Source organism: Trachurus japonicus, chromosome 19, assembly GCF_045865225.1.
Source record: "Trachurus japonicus isolate A0001 chromosome 19, Traja_1.0".
In the NCBI taxonomy this organism is placed as follows: domain Eukaryota; kingdom Metazoa; phylum Chordata; class Actinopteri; order Carangiformes; family Carangidae; genus Trachurus; species Trachurus japonicus.
Genome location: NC_140925.1, coordinates 25,547,259 through 25,570,083, shown reverse-complemented (window position 1 = coordinate 25,570,083; position 22,825 = coordinate 25,547,259). Strand labels below are relative to the sequence as shown.

General features: G+C 41.3%; 1 protein-coding gene across 1 annotated transcript; it reads left to right on the top strand.

Moving 5' to 3' along the window:
- The first annotated feature begins 4,434 nt into the window (after window positions 1–4,434).
- On the top strand, window positions 4,435–18,109 carry cpn1 (carboxypeptidase N, polypeptide 1). Its single transcript, XM_085762072.1, has 9 exons — window positions 4,435–4,818; window positions 7,382–7,578; window positions 9,372–9,527; window positions 13,341–13,517; window positions 13,603–13,714; window positions 15,780–15,919; window positions 16,627–16,726; window positions 17,399–17,517; window positions 17,698–18,109. Exons 1-9 carry the CDS (start codon window positions 4,584–4,586, stop codon window positions 17,809–17,811), a joined length of 1,350 nt encoding a protein of 449 aa, XP_085618198.1. The 5' UTR covers window positions 4,435–4,583; the 3' UTR covers window positions 17,812–18,109.
- Window positions 18,110–22,825: the final 4,716 nt, after the last annotated feature.

Sequence of the window (22,825 nt, the reverse complement as noted above, 5' to 3'; positions counted from 1 at the left end):
AATGGTCAAATATTTAACATTTCTATGGATTTGTCATAGTTCGGCGCATATTCTTCTGAATTCCTCCAGTTATGAGAATAAAAGTTGCTGCTGGCCTGTACATGATAATAGCCAAAAAAATATTTAATATTAGGATACTCAGTTAAACCAATCGAAATGCAGTTATAGACCAAAAGTCCGGTCTATCAATGTGGCTAGGCCTACAAAGTGCTGCAAATCATCCAATCAGAACGCAGGTAAAAATCAACCAATCAAATCAATCATAATGCAGACACAATTAGACCATGGATGTATTATATTAACGAATTAGACTGACCAGCCACTAACAGACTGTGCTGCTGCATTTTCTCCTGAGGTTGACTTTCTGGTGCAAAAAAATATATCACTTTCATTGAACAGCATCGTCTTCTCAGGTGAGTTTGCCACAGGCGCCACGCTGCAGTATGAAACGTCCTGTTGGTCTTTTCTGGAGGAGGGTCTGGCAGGCGAGACTAGTCGGAGACTGACCCCCTCACTCCAGACCATAGACCAGACCAAGCTCCTCTCTGACTCCCTCTTTTGACCAATAGATCAGTCTGGATGGATGCACTTAAAATCATACTAGAAAGCTTATTATGCTTTCTAGTTTCATGTAATCCTGTAATCATGTAAGAGCCATTACTCCCTCTGTTGCTAAGGTAACATTCCAAACATTAGCTCAACGGCAGCCTAGTTAGCTAAATGGCTCGCTAGCTAGCACAGCTACCCAATGACACAAGCCTCGTAATACAATTAAGCATAACGTATACAGTAATATAATGTAACCATATCGTTTAACTTTGTTTTAACTGAGTCACTCTTTGAGAACTAGTGACTCACTGTTTGGGCCTCGTAAAGTAGGCTACTTCCTGTACATCCTGTTGGCATTCAAACACTTCCTGTCAAAAATCCTTCTTGTGTGATATCCATAGACTGGTGATATCATATGACATTTATTCTTACACCCATTGTGCATGTATTTAAGGTCTACATAGAAGGACTTTGGTTTAGTTTAGTAACTAAATTGGGTAATTGGGTAAAAAAAAAACTAACCATGAAATTTCCCAAATTTATTCCCATTTACATTTAAGACATTTACATTTTTTGATTAACAAGTTTTGTCAAATGTTATGTCTTAATATGTAAATGAGATAATATAAAATATGCGCTCATTTGCATACATTTCCAGAACACAAATCTGATAAAGATACTTTCAAAATTTTTTAAAACTTTTTTTTTTTATTTTTTTTTATTTTGTTGACATAGTCAAAAGTTTATGAGAAAATACTTTCACCAGTCCTAAAGTTTTTAGGAATAAAATGTTGTCTAAATCAGGCAGTGAATATATATCAACAATCCCCTCTGTAAAAACCTTCAGAATAGGCAGAAAGTGTCTATGTAGGTGCAACTGAAGCTGAGATTTCTAGCTCAGAGTAGCTATAAGGAAAAACTCATTTTATGAAAATGGAATGGCCTTTAAAAATTTATATTGTAGCCTAAAATTCCATAAATTTTTATTGTCAATCATACCTTTACGATTTTGTTGCTGATACAAAGGAAATAACAATTTTTGGAGCCATATCATTGTGCAGGAGAGAGTTTTACAATGACACCTGACATAACATGGGTCAGACAACAGGCACAAAAGAAGACAAATGAAGTAAAATAACCACCTTAAAGCAGAAGTAAGCGGAATATTTGTGTTAATATAAGTCTTAAATATCTTCCGACAGCAATCACTTATAGTGTTTGGTCTGAAACACGGGTCTGTCAGTCACTCTGCTCTGCTGTAAGCCGAGGAGAAAACTTTCCTTGTATCCTACAACCTTTATCCAATGAGGAGAGAGAACGGCATAAAGGGGCGGTCCTCTCTGTGTGTGCAGCCAAGGGATGCGCGTGAATGTGGTGACGTAGGGACGAGGGCGGGGACTGCTAACTCCATCGGCTGACAAGAAGTTAGCCCAAACCACCGGATCGCTTACTTCTGCTTTAATGTGGATTTTCTACCATTTTTATCCACTATTCTGAAAGAAGACCAGGAAGCAAAAATAACGCAAAATCTCAAAATTTATCAGTTCATGAAAAAACATTTTTTTTGCCTGAAGTGTCTCATCTTAATTAGTTAAGCCTCAGCTGGAGAGGATTTTTAAAAAACCCCAATAGCTGTGGGCGCGTGACCTGATATACTGTGTGAAAACAAGATACGAGGCCACTGTGGATGAACACAGTGTCCCACATCAAAAATAGAAACCTATGCTTTCTGTTGAGCTGAATGGAATATACCACGTTTTATTAATAAAACTATGCATTTACGAATATGAATGACTTTATTAATCCCCAAAGGGATTAATACCAATAAACAAGGAAGGAATACTGAGCTTTATAGTTTTGATAGTTGGCTGCTGACATACTGGTAATAGCCTACTTAACCAAAGTTTTTTTTTCAGACATTTTTCCTTTGAGACTGAGTATTGACTAGAAGTAAAAAGAATTTGTTCATTTCATGATCAACCTTAGTCTTATCTAGTTCTGGGCAACTGAAACGGCTCCCCACCATCACCCTGCATGGCTGCTGTGTCGCTGATGTTGTACCTTTTCTATCCACAAGATGTCATGTTGTTGCAAGAAGTAGTCTAGAGAGTCATGTATTTGCATATCTGGGGATGACACTCTTTCACATCTTAAGCTTAATATTCAATCTGTTAGACTTTTGGCCTTGGGTAAGCATGATTATGATACTGAATCCTGGATGGTTGACTGGTGTTTGAGGCTGCTATATAGGGAATACACATATTTCAGATTGTTTACAGGCTTCAAGGGAACACTTGTCTACGTATTTTAGACATACAGACTATCTTGTTTAATGTTAAAGCTAAAATCCAAGGTGAAATTCTTCAAGGTGATCTCTACTGATGTTTTGACACTACATAGAAGCTGAACCTGCCTGAGGATGTTTTGGAGAATCCAGTGACAATGAAGATTTAAGGAATTGAGGGATGTTTTGGAACATTTAGTTCTCGACGATTTTGTTCTATTTGCATCTTGCTGGCACTGTTTCATTGTACTGAAAGTTACAGCTACAGAGCCAACAGCCATGCTGTTGGCATGGCACTGAGATGTGAACAGGACTGGCGAGCGGAGCAAATCCTTGGGGCGCGCCAGATGTAAACAGTGAGGCAGAAGAAACACAGTCGCCAACGGAGACAGTGAGGACCAGTCCAGGGCAGTCGCACTTACTTGAGCTTGTCGATTGCAAAGATGCTCAGAATATGTAAAAGTACACAGCTTCAACTTTACATTTTGAGGAAACCCAATAATAGAGAGATATATTTGTATAATGAAACAATAGTGCAGCAAAGTGAAGCAAATTTCTGTTTGTACCTCTGTCTTTTTCATTGTCTCTCTTCCTCTTGCCTTTACCCATCCTCATCGGCTGTTCCTCCCTTTTGCTGCATCTTTTTTTGTCATTTCTCCATCCAGTCAGCCTCTTATTGCACAATTCTCCATCTCTTTCTGTTGCTTCACATTTGCCTTTCCCTGCTCTCCTTTTAGACACTTCCCTCGGCAGTTGCACAACGTTGTGTGAGGAAAAGGCTTCTCTTTTCTCCCGCAGGTTTGATTGACAGCACCCCTTGCACACACTGCAGTATAGTATGTGTGTATGTGTGTTCATGGGGGGTGTGCGCGTGTGTCTTGGCATCAACTACTGTCTTTAGAAGTTTTAATTGCAGCATTTGGTCTTTCTTCTCCGGGCCACAGGAGCATGTGTGGGTCTGTTTCCCTACATGTGTGTGTATGAATGCTGCTTTGGGGAAACAGCAACAAAAACCAGTCCAAAGGTTGCGAAAGAGCTCTCCCTCACTGATTCATCTGAGGAGTGCAGGCACATGTACGTGCACACACACACACACACACACACACACACACACACACACACACACACACACACACACACACACACACACACACACACACACACACACAGAGGGGTTGTGTGTTGACTTAAGAGTTAATGAATGGATGATTGAGGGCTGCAGGGGTTGGGGAGAGCAGTGCCGTGGAAACAACCCCTCTTTCCCAGGAAGGGAGCATAGAACCGGACCAGAGTAAGAGACAAAGAAAGGGATAGAAAACGAGTGTCTTAGAGATAGAATGAAATTCAGATTGTGTGTGGAGAGCAGAGGGGGGCTGTGGGGCGAGCTACTTGAAGCAGAAGCATTCTAAGCAGCAAGAAAGCAAGTTGCATGTACTTGACAAGGACCCAAAAGGAAAGAGAGAGGGAGAGAAGCAGCTGTTGGAGGAGGAGAGTGAGACAAAGAAGGAGCGAGGGGCTGTCCTTACTTGCTCTTCAGTGTGAGGAGTGTATGTGGGAGGAGGCAGGGGGAGAGGGAGAGCAGGAGAAAAGAAGGGCAACAAGAAAGGAAAAGAGCAAGCAGGCACTGAGCAGTATGTTTGGCGTGTAAAGGGATAAATATACAAGTGAAAGTACGTGAGTGTCTTGCATTTGTTGCAGCAGTCCCTTCTCCTCCTCTCTTCCCGTGCTGCACAACTTGGACTGAGGGAACATGCAGCAGGGCTGGACTCCTCCCTGGCTCGCTGCTGTCCTGCTGGGGCTGATGGGACTCCTGGTCTCGGGCTCGGACTTCCAGCATCACCGATACGAGGACATGGTGCGAGCCCTGTTTGCAGTGCAGAGCGAGTGTCCCTACATCACCCGCATCTACAGCATCGGGCGCAGCGTGGAGGGGCGCCACCTCTACGTGCTGGAGTTCAGTGATAACCCGGGCATCCACGAAGCATGTGAGTAACACCTGATTCCCTGTCTGGATGTCCAGTGTGGATACATCAAGATCAAAAGTGGTTGAACACAGGTTGATAACTATAGGCCAATATAAAATTATCCATAAGAGCCACACAGCAAAGTAGAAGTTAATACAATGTTCGGGTTTTAACAAAATGTGAAATCTATTTATATGTTAAAACATGTAAATGACAGCAAGTTGAGACTATTTCAGACAAACCTGTAACATGGGTGGTCTCTGGTGGTACAGAAAATGGATTTTAAACAATTCTGCCCCCAGCCCGTTCACTGGCGACCCATTTGTGTTGTATTTTGTATTGTGGGGAGTGAGAACATAGCTGGCAGAAGACATTGCAGTCTGTGGGGGCTCTGTTGTTTTCCCCCCGAGGAGATGAAATGCAAGCTTTCAATTTGGCTTTTATGTAGCTGGATTACTGTCCGGCTTAAACAGCGAAGACAAAGAGGAGAGACTGGCTTATCTGATAAACATCAGTGACCAGAAACAGTGGAAAACCCAACGTGAATGTGGAAAGGCAAAAAAGTGAAAGAATTTTGCAACATCTGTGATTCATTTCAATTTTTGCCATCCAACCACTGACAAAATCTGGGGTGTTACTCAAAGCTGAGCAGATGACACAGGGGGTTCAGTCTGAGTCAACAAGGCTTTAACCCTGAACCCACTCCTGCAAAAAAAAAAAAAAAGAAGCCTTGATTGTTTTTCCTCACTCGTCCGAACCGCTGAATCAGCTCTTCAGGTGTTTATTTTGCATATCGGTTGCAAATTGAAAACAATAAACTCGTTACAGCTAGTGTTTGTATTGAAAACAGGCCAAAGGGTCATACTCCTCATGTAAGTGATTTCAAAAGGCTTTTTCATTCTTCCATTCTTTGTTATAGCAGCTACTTGGACAAAAAAGAAAAAGAAAAGCTTGACAACTGCAGGGAATGCTTTTTTGGCTATGCCCGAGCTTGCTTTTTTTTTCTGCATCTGCACACGTAGGGGCTTCCTTCAGTAGAATAGAAGGATGTGTGCCTGCTCTGTTGCAAGGTGACCAAGAGTGAAAAACAGGAACTGTGCACTTCACAGAGGGGAGTGACCTTAGGTCTTGTCTGGGTCAACCCCCTTGCACCCTATAGGAAGTTCATGTCTTTCACATGCTGCTCAGTGTGTGTGTGTGTGTGTGTGTGTGTGTGTGTGTGTGTGTGTGTGAGTGAGTGTGAGTGTATGTGTGTTTTTTCTCAAAGCACACTCAAGCCAACACTGTTTTCTGAACTCAAGGCCAGTTGGCCCATGGTTAAAGAAAATGAGGTGAATTGCAATGGCCAAGCTGCCATTTGGGTGCCTGAAGCAATTAGAGAAGGGTGTTCATAAATTTGGAAGTATCTGCTCAGCCACATAATGCCCCAACCCCACTAACCCACAATTACTTCTTCGTGTGAATAGAAAAAACTGCAGGCGGTTACAATAGTTGCAGTGCTATGGTCTGTGGACACACACATTTATAAACTCTATTGTATTTTGCCAGTGTTGAACAGTAGCTCCGGCCTCTAGCTGCCGTGTTTGGGGTCCTGCAGGTCTCAGTGATTAATGAAGGACCCCTGGGAGGACGGAACCCTATACAGAGAGGGAGACTGTTTGGATAGGTGGCTTACCCAATCAGCGACAGATAATCATAGGAATGCCAGATGACCTTATCCAAATAACTCAATCAGCTGTAATCAGACTCACTCCCAGAGCTCACCTTTGGCTGAACCGTGGGAGGATCTTTATCAAGAAATTGCAATAATACAAAAAAAAGAGATTAGGCTTTGTAATTAGTTGAAAGTAAGAATATGTGCGGTTTTTGAAGGGAAAAACTAACACAATCGCCCTCAGACAGTTGACAAATGAATTTATATACACTATAAAAGGCAGCCATTGTCTGTTTAAATACACAGTCTTACTTGGTCTGATATGATCAGTAGCTCATGGCGGCTAATGTTAGCGAAGGGGAACTCCACATTAAGGTCACATCAGTCCGTTTACATGTCTTTGGGGGAACTACTGTGGAAGATAGATTGCCTCAGGTGAGGTCAGAGGAGTCAGGGTTGGTCTGGGGGTGTGGAGTTTCCCCCCCACCATCGTAGCCTTAGTGGCTACAATAACTGCCCACAACATAGCACACTCAAATCTTTAATCAAACTGTCACAAGTGGAGTTCCACTGCACTGGTGCACTGGGCCAGCTTTTGCTTAATGGCTCTTGTGGTACTTTTATACCAAATTAGCACAGTTTCATAAGAAAAGCATAATGAGAGCATATTGAATTATAGTTAAAGCCTTGAAAACATTCAGAAACTCAACACAGCGGCTGAAAGCCTCATTAAAACACATAGGCTGAATTGAAAACATGGGAGAGACAGCTTAACAAGCCAGTGTGCTCTTATATGTGTATGTATGTGTGTGCACACTCGGCCAGTCATTTTAAATGTCACGCTTGGCAGCTCTGTGTGGTTCTTTGACCTCATGCCCACCACCCCCCCCAACCACCCTCCTTCCTTACACCTCTCCACTTCCTCCTCAGTGGAGCCAGAGTTCAAGTACGTGGGCAACATGCACGGCAACGAAGTGCTCGGCCGTGAGCTGCTCATTAAGTTCTCCCAGTTTCTGTGTGAGGAGTACCGGGCCGGAAACCAGCGGATCATGAGGCTGATCCATGACACGCGCATCCACATCTTGCCCTCCATGAACCCAGACGGTTACGAGGTGGCTGCCAGACAGGTAATGTACACTGATAGCACAGTACATGCATTACCCTCAAGCCAAAAGAAAAACAATGGAAAATCTTCCACGGGGGCGCGTTTGGCTGTTTTTCTTAAGTAATCATTTGTCACTTGTGGAGAAAAAAGTTTCCACATTTTTCCTCGATTGTTTTCATGCCAGTGGAAATTTTAGCAATGTTACGGTCCCTGAGTGAAACTCAATACCTGCAAGTTGAATCACAGCTCGGTTCACATTCAACACACATCTTACTTGCCCCTGTCCCCTCACGTACTACTAAAAGTATGCAATTTGATATAAAAACGTGCATAACTGTGTTTTAAGATCAGCAACTCGGAGCCAATCACTAGCACGTAATTTTCTCCCACTCTTCACTAATGCCTATAATATTCCCATCGATCAGCTCCCTGAGAGAGGCCCAAGCTTTCTAGCACGGATAATTACATGGGCTGTGAAACAACAGACACACACGCAAACCCCCTTTACCACACACCCACACACGTGCACAATCTCTTTTGAGACTAATTATATGTCCTGAGGAGGCCAGTTGCACACGAAGGCCCCACTCGTTGCCACTCAGACGACACATGCACACAACGCTGTAATTTGTTGCATCAACAGATGTTTGGGTGCGACAGCATCTGGAAAACAATGGGAGGATTGTTTCAACCAGGGAGGGCATAGCAATGATTTGGAAAAACAACCAAATTTATTACATCTATGATGTCAAAAAAGTGTAAGATTAAAGCAGCTTTATAAAGGGTTCAATCAGTTCTCTCTCTCTTGTCTTGCCAGCAGGGTAGAAAGTTCTGCACAATCCTGCAGGGAAATGTTTATAAATACTATGCAGATCCAACAAGACACCCTATTTTGGAAGATACTTTGTGGAGTAACCTCAGCCACTCGACAACTCTGCCGTACAGTCAATAACAAAAACACATTTTTGGAACGAGGCTCAGTGATAAAAGGTCATCTTAAGATGGATGACAGCGCAAACAAAAACATGAATTCCAGGATTCTCTGACTCCCCAGTGTAATAAATCAGTCTGTAGCCAAGCCAATAGATCTGGGAGGCTGTGATTAGTCACATCAGTGCTTTGAGCTAAACGTGAGCATTCAGTTGATATAATGTTTATTATGTTCATCTTAGTTCTGTGTGTGCGAACATTTTTGAGGCAGCACTAACTGATAAACTGATAAAATGCTTCCATTAAACAAATTGATATTTTATCCTAAAATCATGAATATGTGCATCAACTAAGTTGTGGAGACATTTCCTCATTAACCATGAATATGAACAAGGCTGTGGCACAAGATAAAAGTCAGGGAGTCATAAAAGTCATTAGGCTTCACTCTCTTGGGATTACAAGGGTCTGTACAAAATCCAATAGCAGCAATTATGAGATTTTCCGCCTGCACTGACCAGCAGATCTTCATTACCATCCGTAGAGCCACATTACTAGCATGGCTGTAGACTTACAATAGCGTGCCATGCCATGCCATGCAATGCTACTTTTATTATAGCCAGGACTGAGAGTGGCTTGCAGCTCTTATTCTTGTTGACTTTGTCTTAACGTTCATTAAAGTGGTTTGAGAGGGTTTGGATTCCTAAGAGAACAAGTTAATTGCTGTGGATTAAACCTGTTGGAAATAATTTACCATTGTTATACTGAAGAATGCCTGGGCAGAGTGTGCAATATAAAAGCCAGTTTTTCCTTTTCTGCTACCAAGCACTAAGAAGAACCAACAGGCTCCAGTTTTGCACACTTGATTGAGTTTCCTTGGGTCAACAGGGTCCAGAGTTCAACGGCTACCTGGTGGGTCGGGGCAACGCCAGGGAGATCGATCTGAACCGGAACTTTCCAGACCTGAACGCGCTCATGTACTACTACGAAAAAAACAACGGACGAAACCACCACCTGCCCCTGCCCGACAACTGGGAGCAACAGGTCAGTGCTGCTGGATAAACTCTGAGGAGACACATACGCCGCCATTTATCTTTGCATATGCTTACAATATGTAAGAATGTTTGGGTCAGAAAGATGAATGAAGACATTTTTTTATACTTGTGTCAGTGTGTGTTCAGTGTTTGAATATGTAGCTTAATAATGAGCAGCTGTAGGACAGCTGAGTTATCTTGGCTTCTACTTTGTTGACATGAATGAATTCATGAGGTTTTAACAGGCTCAGAACCTGCTGCTGGTCCAGCTTTAATCAAATAAAAAGAAACTATGCATACATTAAACTTAAAATGATCTTTAAGCCTCAGAAATTCAACAAATGGAAATGGAAATACAGACGTCCTCAACAACACTTGATACTATATACAGTCTGTAATGTATATGAAGACTTTCAGCTCAAGCTAAACATTTTTGTCTCCCCATCACCACCATGAGAAATTGCACTGAGCTACTGAGCGGTCTCAGAGTGTGGCTGTTAGCTGCCACCCCGAGGTGCTGCCTTCGTCTCCACATAGCTTACAAACCTGCCGTTTCACTCAGCGCCGCCCGCTCCTCGCCAAGTCTCGGTATCCCAAGATCGCAAATACCTTCTTTCTTGAAATAACCGATACATTCATCACTGCGCTCTCTGGCACTCATGGAGCCCAGGGTGTGGACAGGTCTGTTGCTATGAGACTATTGGGGAATCAACTTGCAAAGCTCTGTGCACCTTGAAATATTTCGAACCTGGCAAAAACACACAAAGCTCCCTGCACTGTCAAGTACTATACATGCAACTACATGTTCTGTCCAATACAAACTTGAAACCTGCTCTACAAAATGAGTAATAACAAGGGAATAAACTGAAGTATTCATTCAATAATATAAAAAAAAAAACTTAGGCTGCTGATGTATTTCATATTACATTGCAATGTACAGTCCATGGTTTAGCTGGGCTGTGGGAGAGACATGGCTTCATTCTCAGTGACTGAATATTTTAGATCCCTGCTGTGTAAAATGAGCAGAGAACAAGTGCAAGGACACAAGTGTGTGCTGTGAAACAGTTTTTTACTTTTGAAGGTCAGATCCCAGGGGACACATCATCCACTGTCATGTTATCTTCAGCTGGCCTGGCCTCTGCTCCTCACTTCCTGAAGCAACTGACTGTTGTTACTATTGGATAATAGAATGTCTAAATAATGTAATAATAGAAACATTACTACACGTTTCAAAAGTCAAACAGCATTAAATATAACGGGTCTAATCACATTGTGTCACCATTGCCTCATACAACCTCATACAAATATGTCATTACTTGTCATTACTTTAGGTTTGATGGTAATAAACAATGTAGTTTTAATGTAATAACTCAGTTTTATGTAACTGTCCTCTGTCTATTCAAATTAACAGTGAGAAACACACATGAAGGAAACAACACAACACCCCACCCTGATACACCCAGCTGACATACAGCCGGACAAAGAAAGAGATAAAAAGAAAAACATTTGTTCATATGATGATATATTGTATCCTCAGTGTCCATATCCATAGTAACAGAAATATTCAGCCTGATCCAGAAAAACACACAGAATTTAATCTACACTATTAAATAGAAGCTATAATCTGCTACAGTGCTTATCCCATGTGCAGTCAGAGTCAGATGAGGAATGCTTAAACCCTGTCAGTAAACATTTTAAGCTGATTTGACAAGATATAACATGATATAGAGAATTGATTACATTATTATTTGCTATTTTCACATATCAGTTCATTTGTTTTGATACTATGCTATGGGCTGCAGATGCACCGAGAGGACTGACGTTGGTCCGTTGCGGGCTGGCTGTCGAGCCACTTGACTGCTGCCTGAGAGAGATGCACAAAAGAGAAACTGTGCTGCTGTTACAGATACTTCATTCAGGTCAGGATTGTATCCTCACAGGCTACATGAAGCCACAAGCCCCCCTGCGCTCGCCTGCAGGCGCGGACATGCTGCATTTACATGAGCCAAATGATGAGGTTTTATCCAATGAGTTTAGTGAGTAACAGTCACAGTTTCCCCCCCTTTTCCTTTTAAAGAAGTAGACTAAGACAGGGGAGAGCTGGGCAAGCAGCTGCAATAACTGACAAATCCAACACCTCAGGGCCTCCTGACTCTGACTCCTGCATGAAGAAGCATTTTTTTCATTCTCAAATCTCGCAACTAATTACAAAACAGGACCGGCGCTTTGCTCCAATCTCAGTGTTTCCCCAGTGTCGTTATAATTTTTCACACTTAATTTCACTCAGGAATCCACTTTTTTTTAGGTTTCCACCTCTGACAGCGGGAATCTGTTCCTAGAAATACTCTATTTACTTAGCCTCTGTAAAAGAGCCCACTTCGCACCATGAGTCTGGGCAAAATGCTTTTGCAAGAGCATCTGCTGACAGTTGATGGGCCTGCAGAGGACGTCCCTCATACAGTGTGAAAAAACGTAACCACAAACTGACATGGAAGCATTGAGTGATCCAGAATGTGTGGATTAGTATAAAACAGCAGGCTGTTCCCTCCCTGTCGGTGCAAATATTTTTATATCGTACTGTTCCACTGAGATATGATTGTCAGTGTGTTTTTTTGTGAGTGTGTGTACGTGTGTCCTTAATGTACGTATGTAACCCTACACCATGGTGAAAGGTCTGACTTCAAAGCACTGATGGAAGGAAAGATCCATATATCATAAATACCTGCCACTCCTCAGAACACAAGCCCTGCTTCTTGCTGCACCCAAGGCTACTGGGCTCTGACTGCACTGTTTATTCTTCAACTTTGAATACACTGTTTATTTTTCTGCATACTTCCTTCAAGGGGAGATATTACTCCTTGTCTACAGCTATGAGTATTGTGAGGATAGTTAGCACTGACAGAGAAAAAATAACAGCATGATCTGGAATCGAAAGGGCTGTGTCTGTAGTCTGGATGTCTGGAGGTTATGTGTGGTTTGGTAATGTGACGCAAAAGCTGAACCTCTTTGTGCAGAAGGACATGCACTCATCAGTGATTAAAGTGGCTTTGTGAACAGATCATTATTAGATCATTATCATTATTTTCCTACGATTGGCTTGTTTTAGATTTACTGTAGAAGCAGCTATTGTGTTTCCATCCTGGCAGCTTTCAATACCAGTGCTGCATCATCTTGTAAACTCATCTTTCTCCTTGAATTCCAGCCTCAACAACAGAAAAGGAAGGACTTTAAACTCATCCCTAACCCCCACGCCTGATTTATTTTGAGTCTTGGTAAAGTCAGATAAACTGCTGCATTGGGGGAAAGTCTACTGGGAGTCAGGCTGAAGGATACTTTCAAGGGCTTGAGAAAAGAAGAAGATACCTTGAAGAATTAACTGTGTTGCCTGTAAAGATTAACCTGTTTGTCGAAAAGAGAAAAAGAGGCAAGAAAAACCACAAAGAAATATGTGCATATGGCAAAGCAGAGAGAACTAGGATTTGTCCAGATAACCAGCCAAGAGAAGCCGTATTTCTTGGTGAAAGGAAAACCAGATGTCTTCAGCCCACTGGTTAAGGCCTGGGATTACGTGTAGTCTATGTGTAATATCTTCATACAAGTAACTAGACAATATGCAGATGGTTTGTATCATGGATTGGGAAAGAATTTGTGGACATTATTTAACAATAATATAACAGTTGGACATTTGATAAAGGACATTACGTAAATACTGAACTACACTGTCACGTGTCAAGTGGAATCAATATGTCTGTGATTAAAGTACATCAAGTAAACAAGCCCTGAGTTACTTTCTATAATGCTTCTCACTGAATATCCCAAACAGGTTGAACCAGAGACCATGGCCGTCGTAAAATGGATGCAGAACTACAATTTTGTCCTGTCAGCCAATCTCCACGGAGGAGCCGTGGTGGCCAACTACCCCTTTGACAAGTCGAGAGATCCCCGCATCCGAGGGAGGACCACGTACGCAGCCACTCCGGATGACAAAATCTTCAGACAGGTGTGCCATAGATTAAAAATTCCTTCCCAAGTGTTATCCAGATCTGCTCTACGTGTGGATGACTGGGCATGTGCTCTCTCAACAGTTGGCGAGGACCTACTCGTACGCTCACAGCTGGATGCACAAGGGCTGGAACTGCGGGGACTTCTTCGATGAGGGGATCACCAACGGAGCCAGCTGGTACTCTCTGTCCAAAGGTAAGAAGCATCACGAGCAGCACAGAGTTACAGCAAATAAAGCAGGACTAGAAACACAAGAAACACTACCACACTAATATACAGATCCCCTGTAAAGACACTTAAACCACTGCTCATGATTTGATTAATTGATTGAAACCTTTATTTATCCGTGTAGGATAAATCAGTTGTTTGAAACAGCAGCAGTTAGAAAAGGAGAGGCAGAAGACAGTCATTAAAAAAAAAAGAAAAAAAGAAAATTGTTCAAAGAAAGGTAATAAGCTAAAAAGGTTAATAAATAAATAATGATATGACAGCACGAGAGATGCATAACCAACTTCTGAAGAAAGTATTTAGTTGAGCATGTGTTGTATACCACACACTGAGGCCGGTGAAGACGACGTAAAACAGATTGTTCCATGCTTCCATGTTGGAGAAGCAGCTATTATCTTTCTTATTCTAAAACAAGGACAAGGCCACCTGTGAGAATGATGGCAGGCACTAGCATACACTTCAACAGAAATGAAATGCCCTGAATGGCTGGCATGGCACGCCGGCCTCAGGCTCCACATGGCCTGCAGGCCTGAGTGCTTTGACCTCCTCACCTCCTGTATCAACAGCTGCACTCCCCCCCCCCTCAGTTTAGCTGCTCACACACAGTCAGTTCACCACAGATACGTAACAAGGTGTGCCAACAAAAAAAACTTGAAGTCGTTCCTCCTGTATGAAAATTATTAGTGGTATAGGACATGTGGTTTTTAATGTATGTCATCAGATTTATATTTTTACTAATTACATATTTGCCAACAGTTTTCAGAACTGTTTAGTTGGTTGATAAATGCAGTGTCTGGAATATTTTGGACTCACTTTGCCATTATTTTGGAAGCCAAGGTGGTTTTTTTAAGTTAACGGTAAGTTTCATCAATTCACCTAAATGCATTTCATACAGTCCCTTTAATGCTTGGTAAGTAGCTGATAAGTTTGGCTAAAATAAACAGCCTTATTTTTTATGAACCTGGTTTTACCTCTCTAAATACACAGGTGCTAAAACTAACTATGCCTCCCACAGTTATACTGGAACAATTCACCTTATTAAATATACACTGTTGCTTTGTTTTTGCTCTTGTGTTAACCAGTATATCTGGCCTGTGGTTTTTTTGAACCCCTGTGTTGTACACATGAATCAAGTGTCTCATCTGTAGCACAGCAGATTTCCTGTCATTCAGTCGGATTACAGTGGATAGTTGAGATGCATATTTTGCATTTTTGTAAGCCAAGCAAAAAAACAGAAAGCTTAGTGCAGCCGTTATTAGGCTTCATTTCAAAGTAATATCATTTACTGGTGTTGGCCACCTACAGGCCGTTGGGAGTTATACGAGCTTTGGCACTGGCAGCTACTTGAAGTCCTCATCCCCCTCTTGTTTGGTTTATGGGTTGGGAACTTTGTTTTAAAGCTTGATGAATACTTCCAGCAATGTTTTGCCATATGCTTGGAAGTTGCAGTACACCAAGTTCATCAAACTGTCTGGACACGTACTCAATTCGAGCTCAGTTAATCTGGAACTGCAGTAATAACAAGACCCGAGTCTTTGATCTATAAATCCCAGTCTGAGCTGGTCTGGATTCTTCCAAGGAATGTGAATCTGTTGAGCTTTTCAGTTGAGTCATGCAAGCTTTTGATTTGGGTGAAAAACACCCACAGTCGCATTTAGTAAGAGTATGTTATGTTTATTTTAACAACTCCTTTTGCTCCAAGTGTTATGTCATGGTCTATGAGGTTACATTTGAACTTTCCCTCCCAACAACGGCCTCATATGCATTAGCCTGGAGAGAGTTCAGTCTTTGAAAATGTCTGCCTGATTTTGGGTGTTCTGAAAGTCTATGTTCAGCTCTTTGTGAAAGAATGAGATGAAACAGCTTTTATACAGCTTGGTAAAAGTTTGGTGTCCAGTTTCTCACTGACCAAAGTTGCTCACCCATGGTTTTTTGGGTTCACTGTACAAAATTCCTCCTCCTGATAAATGACAAAGGCAACTACATTGCTTCAACGAAATCTGAACTGAAATCAAATACCTTTGTGTTTCAGGCATGCAGGACTTCAACTACCTGTACACCAACTGCTTTGAGATCACCCTGGAGCTGAGCTGCGATAAGTTCCCTCCAGCATCAGCGCTGCCCAGAGAATGGCTGGGTAACCGAGAGGCGCTGGTCTCCTACCTGGAACAGGTCGGAACAAACACACACACATAAATACACACACAGTTTGGCAGGTTACAGTTATGTCAATAAAGAATTACAATTTAACAACTCGCTGCACACACCACAAACACACAGTCATACAGTTACACACACAAAAATCCAACTGCCAAGAGTGGAGAGTCCAATACTTGCTTCTTGTAAGTGTTGGCTGGGATCCTCTGGATAAAGTGAGTCAAAATGAGCTGCATGAAACTCGGTGTAATACAAGTAAACTGACTTTTACCTTCTGTTGAGCATTTAATGAAGCCACGGTTAAAAGACTAATTTCTTTTATCCCACTGAGATACAATACAGTGATCCTTTGCCACTAATAGTGTTTCTAAAGCCACATGGGCTGGTTTAGAAATACATACAGTTTTCCACAGTGCTGATTGAACAAACCAAAGTGAAAGACCCTGCAGATGCTGTTTTGGGTTTGTTTTGCTTGTGTGTTCCTTGCAGACCACAAGACGGGGGGACATTGTTAAGGTCTAGTGTTGAGGCATTTGTTCTAAACTGTGGTTGAAGACCTGATATGACCCGTGATCAATGATGTAATCTTTTGCAACATTCAAACACAAAGCTATCTGCAGTCACACTTACCCAATATACTTTTGAGCACATGCTGTCCATTATATATTGAGGGGGTTGCACAATATGTACAAAAAGTCAAATACATGTTTCTCCTTTTTCAGGTGCATCATGGAATAAAGGGCATGGTGTACGATGAAAACAACAACCCTATCGCCAACGCTGAGGTATCAGTTGCTGGCATCCACCATGACATGACCACTGGTAAGAAGCAGTTGGTGGAACGCCACTTAATTATTATACAGATGTGGCCGTTGTTCCTGGAACTTTTTTTTGTTTCGTTTTTTTTTACTCCTGGAGTCTGAGACAGACCAGAAATGTGGGATTGGTTTTGTGGTGATGATCTGCTGTCCTGGTCAGTGACATATAAGATTATTGTCCGAAAATATCACTTGGGAAAGAGTGTGTGAGAAAGAATCTTTTTTTTTTTTTTTTCCATGAGCTTAATTTCATTGTCATCAAAATGAAAAATAAGTTCAGTCAATCCACTCTCTGGAGTGGGTCAAGCTGCCGTCTAGTGGTCATTGATAAAAACACACCTTGAAAAAAAATGCACTGATACAATGTATGTATGTCTTTCAAATATTATTCAAATACTGTATTTCATTTAAATGTCATGCTTTTTTTAACTCCCAGTTGACTGCATTTAGTAGGGAAATACTACTATTTTGTCATATTTTTTATTTACCACAATCACTATTTACTTTTCAAACCAAGATTTTGAATTTACTCATATAATTGAATGTTTCTGATAATTGATTCAATGGACTTTTACTCTGTATTTCGTATTTTTACATGATCTTAATGCTTAGAGTAGTAGGTATGAAAGAATAGTTGGATATTTCAATGTCTCATCTTTTCCATGTGCTCGTCCAGGAGTGGATGGTGACTATTTCAGACTGCTGTTACCAGGCACCTACACTGTGACTGCATCTGCCCCGGGTTACGTCTCATCTAGCAGCACTGTCACAGTGGGACCAGCTGAGGCCATACAGGTGAGTTTGTGTCTGTATGGTATGGGCATACGGCCATAAGACTCCTAATGGATTCATAGTTTTGCTCACAAATTGCATTTTTTTTAGAGGAAAAAGCAGGTAACCTTGTCAAAGCTTGTAATTTGATGATGATATACTGTCCGTTGACTTATATCTCTATCTACATCTCCTCCCTAACAGCTTCATTTTTACTTGAAAACTGCACCAAAACAACACCCCAAACAAGTGAAGCCCCACAACAGCAAGAAGAACCTGTCGTCTCCTAAGTCCCCGTTAAAGCTCGGCCCTAGATGAGACATGGACAATGAATTAGACACCACATAAACATGGTAAATGATCATAATATATGTATGTAATTTTACCTTTGTAGTCCTATGATTATGTATTTCAAACCTCTGTGTTTTTGTTCGTGTTTTTGTTGATAAATATAAACCGTGTGTCTGTGTTAAGGAACTGGTGCAAACTTGTATTTATGTAACGATGGTGATTTGTATGAGCACAGCTATCCTTTTTAAAGGACTTTTTGAGGTTTTGATTTCTATAAATTGAGGAAAATCGAAATTGAAAATAAATTGCTGTCACAATTTACAATCTCTTTTGTGTTTTATTGTTTTATCCTGTCCTTTCATTCTTCTTCAGTGCAATTAAATGAATGACATAGCTGATTTGTCCTATAAATAATATAAACATGAATCTTTATCTCATGGGGCAAGGCAAGGCAATTTTATTTGTTTAGCCCATTTTTACAGTTTGTCTCATAGGACTTTACATGGCATCACAACAACATCCTCTGTCCTTAGACCCTCACATCCACTGAGGAAAAACTCCATAGAAAACCCTTTTAACAGGGAAAAATCGGAGAAACCTCAGGGTGAGCAACAGAGGAGGGATCCCTCACCCAGGACGGACAGACGTGACATAGATGTTGTTACAGACAAGAAAGCAGTTTGTAACGCAGAATATGCGAAAACATGGAAATTATTTAAAGAATGAATGCAGCTTCTGGGGGGAGGGAGGCAGGGAGAGCAGACCAGCTCAATGGATGGCAGACTGGTCCATGGGAAGGGAGGGCAGGCCGGTTTACAGTAACAGCAGGGGAAAGGGGTAGGGGGCGATGCAGGCGGTGGTAACTTGGTGCAGAGAGACGGAGCTCTGGTGGATCTGTGGAAACACGGAGGGAGTCCGAGACACCAAGGCCAAACTACAAAGTGCAACAGATAATGATAATGCTGGTCCTTTATTCCAGACAGTAGATTGATTTCAGTAAGTTAAGACTTTAAGACATCTTGTTTAAATAATGTTACAGCTTCATATGACAAATTGAACTCAGCAGTCATGTTAGTACAGTAACAGTGACCTTTCGGCTTGTTTTTATGGGTTCATATCAGGTTAAATTATTCAACTCTTTCTTTTGAGTTTGTGTCGAAGTAAATACAAATTTCTGGAGTTGGTTTGGTGTTTGTTTTTGTGTTGTTCTTTAAATTATTATTACAGTTTCTTGGTAAAACTGCCAGGTAGTAAGTATCAGTATAGATCAGGTTGAATTATTATTCAACCTTATATTACTGTATTATGAAGAGTGACATGAGTCCACATTCATATTCTTTCTTTTTCCTTTTTTCAACACTTCCTCATGAATTTGTATCAAAATAAAATTTCTGCAAAATAGAGTTTCTTTGGTGTTTTTTTTGTTTGTTGATAAGAGCAAAAGTTGGTGGGAAAACCGGAGACCCCGGAGAAAACCCTTTCACATACAGGACATACAACCTCAGAGAGAAGAGAAGAAGTTGGTGGTTTCTTCTCTATGAGGCTGTCATTCTGTGTGTGTGTGTGTGTGTGTGTGTGTGTGTGTGTGTGTGTGTGTGTGTGTGTGTGTGTGTGTGTGTGTGTGTGTGTGTGTGTGTGTGTGTGTGTTAGAGGAAGAGTACTTGGTGGTTGGAGGACAGATTATGTCCTTGTAAAGAACCGGACAAACCGTCTCCACAAAGTCTTTTTCTTTTTTGGTTGCATCTGTGTTTCCAGTCTTGTGATTCTGTCCATCAGCACTTCCATGAATCTAGCATGTTCTTCTTTTCTCTGCTCCATAGCCTGCTTGGTCATGTTGATGGATTCAAGCAGGTGGGACCTCTCTTGTTCCCACGGAAACATCTGCTGGTCCAGGTCTGGCTGGGTTTGGTTCACCACTACAGACCTGTTGTCCTCACAGTGGGGATGTGACTGTTCCAGGTGGTGTTCAGTCTGGGCCAATGTGAGCTGGACTTTTAAGGTCTCATTGGTCTCTTCGTTGAGGCGGATCGCGGTCTCCTGCTTCCTCTGCTTCTCAGCTCTGAGTGCTTCCTCCAGCTCTTGAATCTTTGTATCAGATTCTTCTTTACTTTTGAGCAAGAAGGACAGTTTGTTGTTGATAAAGCTTGTCTCATCTACTTCTCTGGAGAGCCTCTGGTTCATCCTGTCCATTCCTTTAGAAATGACTTGCTGCTTTCCCTCCAGGGCTGAGATCTTTTCATCTTTCTCGGCCAGAATCTGGTGCAGCTCTCGTTCTGCTATGCGGATAATTTTGGTAGGTTTCAAGACCAGACTCATGTTTTGGTTGTTGTCTTTCTTTTCGTCTTGTGCCTCTTCCTTGAGGAGAGTGGAGGTGGTCTGGGAGGGTTTTGGCTGAGGTCCTGGCTGGTCAGCTGCTCCAGCAGCAGGATTCTCTGCCATCATTTCTCCCATTAATGAATCAAAAGTTGAAGTTTTCTCTCTGTGTGTGAGACGCTGTTCACGCTGAGAATTTCTCTGAGACTGAGTGACTTCTGACTTCTTATCACAGATCAAGGTCACAGTAAATGATGTCATACATTCCATAATGACATAATACAACTATGACATCATACAGGTTTATCATAATGATATTACATTCCATAATGACATCATGAGTGACTTCACAGGAAATGATATCATTCATGTGTATTTTCAAATTAAAATAAATTAATTGGATGTGTTTTCAAATTAAAAACAATTAATTTGATCTGTATTTTCAAAACAAATTAGTGTGAAAATAAATTCTCAATAATTGTTTGTTTCTGTCGTGCTGAAATAATGGGGAAAATTAGATTATTCTTCGGGTGAATGCTGTTACTGTTGTTGCTATGGAGATTTCTCAGTCACCTTTTAACCTTTTTTACTTTGCAAGACATTTAACACAAACATGTCAGACCAAAGTAATGATGTTGAGAGATGATTAATTGAAGGAGCAAACTGACATATTGTAGATCAATCTCATGTTCTGGTGTTGTAGTAACTGTTAGCTGTTGTCGACATAGACCTGTGTTAGCTAGAGAGGGTTTTGATTCCTATGTTGGTAAGACATCTCCCTCTCTAAATGTACAAGCAGTGCTATGTTTCAAATCTCCTCTGGTCATCTGGAAAATATGGCTCATTGGGAAATTTAGCTTTTAGTCTACCTGTTGACCTTTCAGACATAGGCCTACTGTTGTACATTTGCAGAACAGTAGATGTCACTGCAGCACAAGGAAGGAAGCCATCAAAAAGTTCTGCCATTTGCACTTATGCACTAGGAAAACATCTACATCTACACCACTGGCAAATAACATGGACTACTTCTGGAAACCATCATACGGGTCATAGTGAGAAGTCAATGCTGGTATAGTGCAGAAAACTTAAGTAGGCTTTTGTCTGTCACAACACTAAGCCTCAGCATCCTGGAGGTGGCAGTATAGGGTAGGATGATTTGATGATGCACAATGAAATGAATGGACAGTCATTCTCATCCTAACTTGCTCAAATGAACAGCTCTCTATATGGTAGTACTTATAATGTAAGAAGATTTTGAATATGTAAGAATAAAACATACAAGTTTGCACAAAAAAAATGTTTTTTAGGAAAACATTTATAGGAAGTTTAAAAGTTACAGTGCCTGATTGGGGTTGGGAGAGAGTTCTAGAGAGTTGGGGCTCTGTCCTTTGTGAGTCTGTTGTGTAAATCCAATGCTTGTGGGCTCTTTGAATCACTTTCATGTGTAGATTCCTTTACACATTCATTAAAACATTAATCTGAACAGAATCTGAAATGCAAAAACTTCACAAAAACATATCATTATAGTAAATTTCATGCTGTTCTTTTTGGTGGACAGGAAAATTCATGCTCGCTTGAACGATTCTCCAAGAGGCTTGACAAACTGCTAAGAGCAGACTGGACTCTTGCACTCGAGTTCTCTCCATTTGTTTTTCCTGTGCCATTCATGAACACTAAAGAGTACAACAATAGCCTCTCTCTGACGAACAGGAAAGAGGAAAAGCGCACTTCACTGGGCACTCTGTGACTCTGACTGTGTGACAGTGATACAGAGGTTCCTCAAAGACAAACATGGAGACACACACAAATTAAGAAGAGGCTGGGGAACATCAAACTGAGTCACAACAATCATTCACTTACTGACATCGGTTCAGTAATTGCAACAACAGTGTTTCTCAGAGGAAACACAATGGGATGATTGTACCACAGCCAATGTATTCTCTGCCTGCGGACCATTATAGTGACGATCAACTGGCTGCAAATATTGAAAGACAACAATAGACCCACATACTGCCCTTGAATGAAAGTGGCCACTGTGTGAGAAGACAAAGCCTGTGTTTCATACAGTGCCACTGATCTGGAGTGTTCTCAGCTGTAGCATGGCTGTCAGCATGTGCGTGTGTGCCTCAGTGCGTGTGCATGAGGGGTCGAGTTCACATTTGTGTGCACTTCGTTGGCCCAAATGTGGCGTCAATGAAGCCCACTGATTGGCCCACAGCGCCAGACACTTCCTACACGGACTTACCCACGTCCATTGACTCAGAGATGACAGCGAAATCCTACGACAAACTTTACTGGAAGTTACTGTCTAAAAATGAATAATATATACATATCTATATATTTTATTTTTGAGCTCAAAAGCCTTAATACCACAAAATGTAATCAATTTGTTTTTTTGTTGTTGTTTTACGTAACATGAATTTAAAAGCCCAGTCAACAAAATGTTTCAGTTGATGTAACAATCTGTATTTTCCCTGTTAAATCTATGCAAATGAATAAACAAATAAACACTGATACATGCAATCAGTCAGTAAACGTTATAAGTTGTTACACAGTTTAAGTATTGATTGAGTTAACAATGATAAAGACATATAGACAGCACATGGTAATTGGCACATTTCTATGGAACCTGTGGTTGAGACATTTAGTATTATTCTCATTGATACAGTATAACTACATGGTTGATGCAGTGAAGTACACTGACACTGACTGTGTTGTACATACATAC

What these genes read in the sequence shown, in the direction of transcription:
- cpn1 (XM_085762072.1), top strand. Translation starts at nt 4,584, where the DNA reads ATGCAGCAGGGCTGGACTCCTCCCTGGCTCGCTGCTGTCCTGCTGGGG. An exon ending in ACGAGGTGGCTGCCAGACAG is followed by an intron (nt 7,579 to 9,371) that starts GTAATGTACACT and finishes TTGGGTCAACAG; the next exon opens with GGTCCAGAGTTCAACGGCTA. An exon ending in CTGGTACTCTCTGTCCAAAG is followed by an intron (nt 13,715 to 15,779) that starts GTAAGAAGCATC and finishes TTTGTGTTTCAG; the next exon opens with GCATGCAGGACTTCAACTAC.